Source organism: Phyllostomus hastatus, unplaced genomic scaffold (genome assembly GCF_019186645.2).
Source record: "Phyllostomus hastatus isolate PE091 unplaced genomic scaffold, TTU_PhHast_1.1 phas_scaffold_216, whole genome shotgun sequence".
NCBI lineage: Eukaryota > Metazoa > Chordata > Mammalia > Chiroptera > Phyllostomidae > Phyllostomus > Phyllostomus hastatus.
The window spans coordinates 20,471,668-20,478,282 of NW_025334018.1; the positions used below are offsets into that span (position 1 = coordinate 20,471,668).

The window sequence follows — 6,615 nt, forward strand, 5'->3', positions numbered from 1 at the left end:
TTTGGGGGTCTATTTCATTAAAAGGTAAATAAGCACGCAAAGGAGAGGCCCGCGTCTGTCTGCTTTCGACACGACTGTCTTCACCTGTCAACAGATGTTACTTATCTAGGATATTTCAGGCAACCGGCTACTGAAAGATGAAGACAGCACCCTTTAAAAAATAATCAAAGGAGGAAAAAATAAACCAGCAACCTTTCCCGTCTGGTTTCGAAGATCACACACACACACACATAAGGCGGGGAGAGGAAGGGGATGTGTGGTGAGAACCCACGGGCCGCGGGGGGGTCTCTCGTGAACAAACAGACAGAAGCTCAGTCGGCCTGGGGGGGCGGGGGGGGCGGGGGCGGGGCGGGGCGGGGCGGGGGCGGGGCGGGGCGGGGCGGGGGGGCGGGCTGGGGGCTGGGAAAGCCGGGAGACCCGGGCCCCTGCCGGGAGGTGCCCGCACCAGCCAGGGCCCAGGCGCCCCGCAGGGGCTGTGTGGAGGGGGCAGCGCGCGTGCACAGACCCGTGGGGACGTAAGGAAGGGGGGCGGGGGACGGAGAGGAGACAGGCCGGGGAGGTCGGGGGCGTCCCGGCACGGAGCGGAGTCCACACCCGGCTGTGAAAGTCCGGGTTCCCCGCGCCGGCACAGTCCTAGCCACCTTCTGCTTCGGGGTCAGACGGAAGGTCTGAACTCCAGCTCCTCCACTGCATGGCTGCCTGGCCTTAGACCCGTCGGTTCCTTTTCTTTCTCTGCTTTTTGTCTTCCTTCTTTTCTTCTCTCTTTCTCCGCCACCAGCCGCCCGCCCCCGCCAAGTTCCGGCTTCACTCTTTTAAACATTTCATTATGAAAAAATTCAAAGATACCCACAAGTGAAGAAAACTGCAGTGTGCCCCACGTTCCCATCATCCCCTTCCACAACCGACCCACCCGGTCTCACCTGTACCCTTCCCCCACCCCCCACGCTTCAGCCTCACCTGCAGTGCATTAGGCCGGAGTTGATGCGGGAAGGCCCGCCGGCCGGTGGGAGGAGCTAGGAGAGGGTGCCCGTGAGGGGCCTGCGTCAATCAATCAGCATCACCCTTAGATTCCAGAAACTGCCATCCCAACCTGGGTCTCATCCTTGAAATGATGGGCCCCGAGCCTGCCTGCGCCTGCCTGCCCCTGGCCACGCCCCTCCCCCCCCCCCCAGGATGGGGAGGGGGTGCCAAGGACCAGTGCCTGTCTGGAGCCTGCCCCCTCAACAGGCACTGGAACCCGGAGCCCAGAAATCCTTGCCCTGCGGCTCCGGGCCCCTCTGGGCACGCTCTGAGCCCTGCGGGCGTCCTGCTGGATGGTCTCCCTGGATGGAGCCCCTGAAGTACTGAACGGGAGAGGAGACCTGGAGAGAAACACCCCCCACCCTTGTTCCCGCGACCGAGACCTCCGTCTGGGGCCCCACTCTTGCCTCCCAGCCCACAGATACTTTTAAATGTCCGAAAGTAAGGGACGCCTACAGTGTTTCTCGGTGTTCTTGGATGTAGATCGGGTCCCTGGTGCCTGGCCCACTCAGCTCACAGGACAGGGGAGGGGCCGTGAGCCCCGGAGTCCCTGGGAGAAGGCACTCGGGCCGGGCCGCACTGAAACCATGAGGATGCCTGCGGTTGTCAGCAGAACAGGGCTGCGCCGAACTCGGGGACAAAGCAGAGCTCTCTCCACGGGCTCTCACTGGCCCGGAGTTACACCGAGTCCCAGCCTCAGCTCCCCCCGCCCTGCCCCCGGGATACCCCCAAAGACACAACACCTCCACTGGAGGAGGCTTCCCCCCTCGTTTCGTGACGGGGGGTAACGTGTCTGACCTTGGAAACCTCCCCTTCGTGTTTGAAGCGGAAACCACCTGTGGACACCTCTGTATGGGACCGGAGTCTTGCTTCGGCGCCTGCTTCACTTTGGAAGGGAGGGAACGCCGCCAGTAGTGCCCCTCACACCCGGGAACTCAGCCACTGAGGTGCAAGGGCACCCCGACAAGCAGAAAAGGGCAGCCCACGACAGCCATCAGGCTTTTGTGTTCCTGAGCAGATAACAATGGGGCTTCATTTGGATCCGGGCACAGTCTCCATTAATGTAATTAGTAAATGCGGGAACTCCGACTCCCCCGGCCAGCGCCCCGGCACTTTCAGACACATCCTCCCAGCTTGGAGGTTAGAAGTGAGCCGGTCCCGTGCCGTTCATCACCGGGAATCAGAACCTGAAGCGGGTCTCCCCGTGGGCCTGAGCCGGCCTAGACGGTTCCCGGTGTTGGCAGGAAACTGTGCAGATGCGCATGAACAGCTGAGTTTCCAGGTGTGGGAGGAATTGGTGGAAACATCGGGAGAAACTGTTTGCAGCATCCACAGTGAGAAGAAACGAGGAGAAAGGCCTAATTCAAAGAAGAGCTTTTTAAAAAAAAACTGAATTCATTGGGGTGGCATTGGTTAATAACATTATACGGGCTTTGGGGGAACGGTTCTCCGATACAGCACCCGTGCATTGTGTGGTGTGCTCACCACCCGAGGTCGTCTCCCCCCTCCCCCACCCACTTCCCTGCGGTAACCACTGTTCTGTTTTCTGTGTGTTTTCTTTGTATCCGTTGTCTAATCCCTTCGCCCGTCTCACCCAGCCCCGCCCCGCCCCACCCCCACCCTGCCAGCTGTCAGTCTATTCTCCGAGCCGGTGAGCCTGCCTCCACCGTGGCAAAGGGACCCCAGCCTCCCCAAGAGGAAAACCCTCCGCTTTGCAGTCACTGCAACCTGTTCCCCGAGTGGAAATCATACCTATGTCTTTGCAACGCTGGGATACCCACCCTCTTTCATTATTATGTAAGTGGGGATAATTTTAGAAACCAACAATAAAATTAAAGAAAGCCAGAACAAAAAAAAAAAACAACTGTGCTTTCCCCAAGGGTGCTTCGGAACACGGCGTCCCCTGTCACAGTGACAAGGAGGGATGCGAGACCAGAGACAGAAGAAAACTCGGAGGAACGGTTGTCTCCACTTTAATGATCTGAATCCAGGGAAACGGGAACAGATGAGACCTTGGTGCGAGAGGAAGGTGCATGCACTGAGGGGTGAGGTCGGTAACACGGCTGCCGACCTCCTGTTGGTGGCGCTGAACACACCCGTTTGGCTTTGCTTTAGCACAGGCCCGTCCAAGTGTCCTGCCGCTCCCACAGTTACTCAAATGCACGAGTGTCTCGGGCTCCCAGCTCCCCGTGTCCAGGAGAGGGACAAAGCAGTCACCCAGGTCACTGAGGCCGATCGGCCCGGTCAGGTTGCTGACACATGTCGACTGTAAATCTCTTCCCACTTCCACGTGATAAAGTGATTTTACACAATTGTGCATTTCCCACATTTCTACATAAACTTACTAAACCAGACAGGAAAATGGCAAACCTCAAAGCAGACATTGTACAATGCACTCCCATTTAGACTGCCCGTTGCTTATAACTGAGTTTGTTACACTTCCTCGGACAGACACGATGTTAGTGTTACTGTCACGGCAATACATACAAACTGCATAGGAAACAGTGCTGCCTTCTAACGGGTGGCTTACCCAGGCCCTGAGAGAGCACAGGTAGCCTTGCAAACCATACGATTGATCCACCTGGACCGGTTCCATTGGGCAAGATAGTGTCCCAGCTGCGCATTCTCTCATAAACTGGGTCAAGAGGAGAAGGACTCGGGGGGGCCGGAGGTGTCTCTGTGACCCTTTCCAAACAACCGAAGGCTGCCTCTCCTGGCATCCGGAAGAAGGAAAGTGTCCTTGTGTCGTGAGTATTGCTTTAGTGGACCACATGCCCGATAAGTTCTAGCATCCAGGAGCATGCAACAGCAGCTGGTATGAGCTACGCAGTCACGGAATCGTTGGGGTGTGATAGATTGTGTGCATGGAGATGTTTTTAATGGTAAAGAGAAAAAACAGAAGAACTCGCTCTCCTTTGCAGCCGCGATGGCACAGAGTTCAAAGCTGCAATCACACCCCTCAGGCGAGTCAGTGGGTTGCAGAACGAGGGGGTCGCAACAAGTGGGCATGCTACGGAAGACGGGAGCCTGGCGCCCGAAACAGGGAAGCCGCCGGCGCCCTCAGAATCCCATCGCTGGCACAGAGCATCGATGGGCACGATGGGAACGTCTCCCTCTAACACTCAGCGTCACTTAGAAGTGCAGAACGGGCCCTGGCTGGCGTAGCTCAGTGGATTGAGCGCGGGCTGCGAACCAAAGTGTCGCAGGTTCGATTCCCAGTCAGGGCACATGCCTGGGTTGCAGGCTACGACCCCCAGCAACCGCACACTGATGTTTCTCTCTCTCTCTCTCCTTCTCCCTCCCTTCCCTCTCTAAAAATAAATAAATAAATAAATCTTTAAAAAAAAACGAAGTGCAGAAAGGAGTATACAACAATCTACCTGGGTTGTTGTTTTTTCTCACTGGCTAAGATTCTATCTCATTCGGGAAGGATTTTGCTTTATATAAAAAACCCTTTTAAGAATAAAGGGTTTGAGGTCTTCACGGCCAGTCATCCCGGGGTGCGCACCTGCCGCTTCCTTCTCCAGGTGAGCCCTCGAGGACGGGGTGCTTTCTGAGAGACGTGCAAAATGTGCGTCCTTGGATCCGCAGTGCTCCCTGCGGCTCAGGCTGCTTCAGGGCGCTCCACACACTTCCTAAGACGACGAAGGTGAAAGGGTAACAACGTGTTATCCCAGCTCTTTTCCGAAACTGTTGAAATACATGAGCTGTTTTGTTTTGTTTTTTTAATGTCGTTTTGCAAGTTCTCCAGGTCTCTCTCTCTCTCTCTCTCTCTCTCTCTCTCTCTCTCTCTCTGGTGTTTTGGCGCTGGGAAGTCTCTAAACCACAGAAACAAGGAATAAAAATCAGGGGGCCGCCCAAAAAGACTTCGGGACCCCCTTCAGGGAGAGACCTCGGTTCGCGTGTCCCCCCTGAGGGTGAAAGGAGAGACCTTCGCACCAGTCTTCTGGGCTTCACGCTGGAGCCTCGGGTCAGGGGACCCTTTCCGAGGGCGGGAGGCGAAGGGGGAGCCGGGCCGCTGGGAGCCGGGACTCTCCGCGTCCCCCGGTCACCACTGCTGGCCTGCGGCGCGGGAGCCCAGCGGCGCCTGGGCCACGGCGGCGGGCCCGGCGGGCCCCTCACCCACGCCGGGCAGGACGGAGCGCACGGAGCGGCGGAACTCCTCGTTCCTCCAGGTGTAGAGCAGCGGGTTGAGGGCAGACAGCGCGCAGCACAGGAGCCAGCTGGCCGCCTGCGCGCCCCAGGGCACGGGCAGCGCAAGGCCGCTGGCCAGGCTGACCCACACGAGCGGCTGCGTGGCCAGCAGGAAGACGCAGCACAGCAGCAGCACCGACAGGCCGCTGAGCCGTCGTTGCGCGCGGCGGGGCTGCAGCGGGGCCGGCAGGGGCGGCGCGGGCGCGGAGAGCGCGGGGAGCGCCGGGGCGCCGGGGCCGGGCGCGCGCGGGGCGGCGGGGAGCGCGGCGGCGGCGGCCGCGCAGCCGGGCAGCTGGTGCAGCAGGTGGAAGTTGAGCACGCTGACCCGCTTGACGCTGACGCGCACGCGGCGCACGATGCCCAGGTAGCAGTGCAGCAGCAGCGCGGTCTGCGCCAGCAGCGCCGCGGCCGCCAGCAGCGCGGGGTAGTGCACGCCCGGGGCCGCGGGGCCGGGGCGCGGCGCCCAGGGCGGCAGCGCCAGCACGAGGCCCAGCGCCAGCGCCCAGGACAGCGCCAGCATGCCCGCCGTGTGGCGCCGCTGGTACAGCGCCTGGTAGGTGGCGGGCGCCCGGGTGATGAGCAGGTAGCGGTTCAGCGCCACGAGGCAGTGAGACAGCAGGGACACGGTGAGGCCCAGGCCCAGCAGCGCGCCCCGCAGCAGGCGGTAGCTGCCCCCCGCTCCGTCCCAGCTCCCTGGGGGCCCGGCCGCGCTGGCTGGCAGCAGCCCCAGCACCGCCTCCTGCGGCATCCAGAGGGCGCAGACGCTGAGGTCGGCGGCGCACCCGTTGACGATGAAGGCGTTGCTGGTGGTCTGCAGCTTGCGGAAGGACGACACGAGGTAGATGACCATGCCGTTGGCCAGCGTGCCCCCAATGGCCAGGCCCGAGTACAGGAGGGACACCGGGATGCGCCGGCCGGCCCACGACCCCTCTTCCTCGCAGAGCAGCAGCAGCGACCCCCCGGCCGTGGAGGACGCAGACTCGGAGGAGGAGTTGGTCATCGTGGCCAGCGCTTCACACCTCGCGGGCTAGCACGGGCTCCTGGCGGCGTGGCCCATGCCGACTCCCGCCTGCAGGGAGGGCAAAGACACCCTTCAGCCTCCTGCCAGCGACGCAGAAGGCTGAAGCAGGAACATGGGCTCAGGGAGGGGGAGAGGCAGCCTGGAGGAGACGGGGGTGGCAGATGACAGGTGTGTGCCTGGGGAGTGTCTCCCGCCCCAGGGACGGGCCTCTGCACTCGGCAGGCACCAGTGGAGCTCTGGAACAGAGCGATGCCGAAAAGAAACAGCCTCCCTCTGCCCCACAAGTCCACACTCACACACTCACACACTCACACGCATGCTGGGGAACACTGCCAGGTGGAGCCCCTAGTTTCCAGGAGGAAGCAGAGGTAGCTCAGCTG

General features: G+C 60.7%; 1 protein-coding gene across 1 annotated transcript; it reads right to left on the minus strand.

The window, feature by feature from the left end:
* Positions 1 to 5,068: 5,068 nt before the first annotated feature.
* GPR88 (G protein-coupled receptor 88) lies at positions 5,069 to 6,241 on the minus strand. Its single transcript, XM_045817222.1, has one exon. The coding sequence runs from the start codon at positions 6,212 to 6,214 to the stop codon at positions 5,069 to 5,071; it is 1,146 nt and encodes a 381-aa protein (XP_045673178.1). The 5' UTR covers positions 6,215 to 6,241.
* Between the last annotated feature and the right edge of the window lie 374 nt (positions 6,242 to 6,615).

Coding starts and splice junctions, on each gene's coding strand:
- GPR88 (XM_045817222.1), bottom strand. CDS start 6,214: ATGACCAACTCCTCCTCCGAGTCTGCGTCCTCCACGGCCGGGGGGTCG.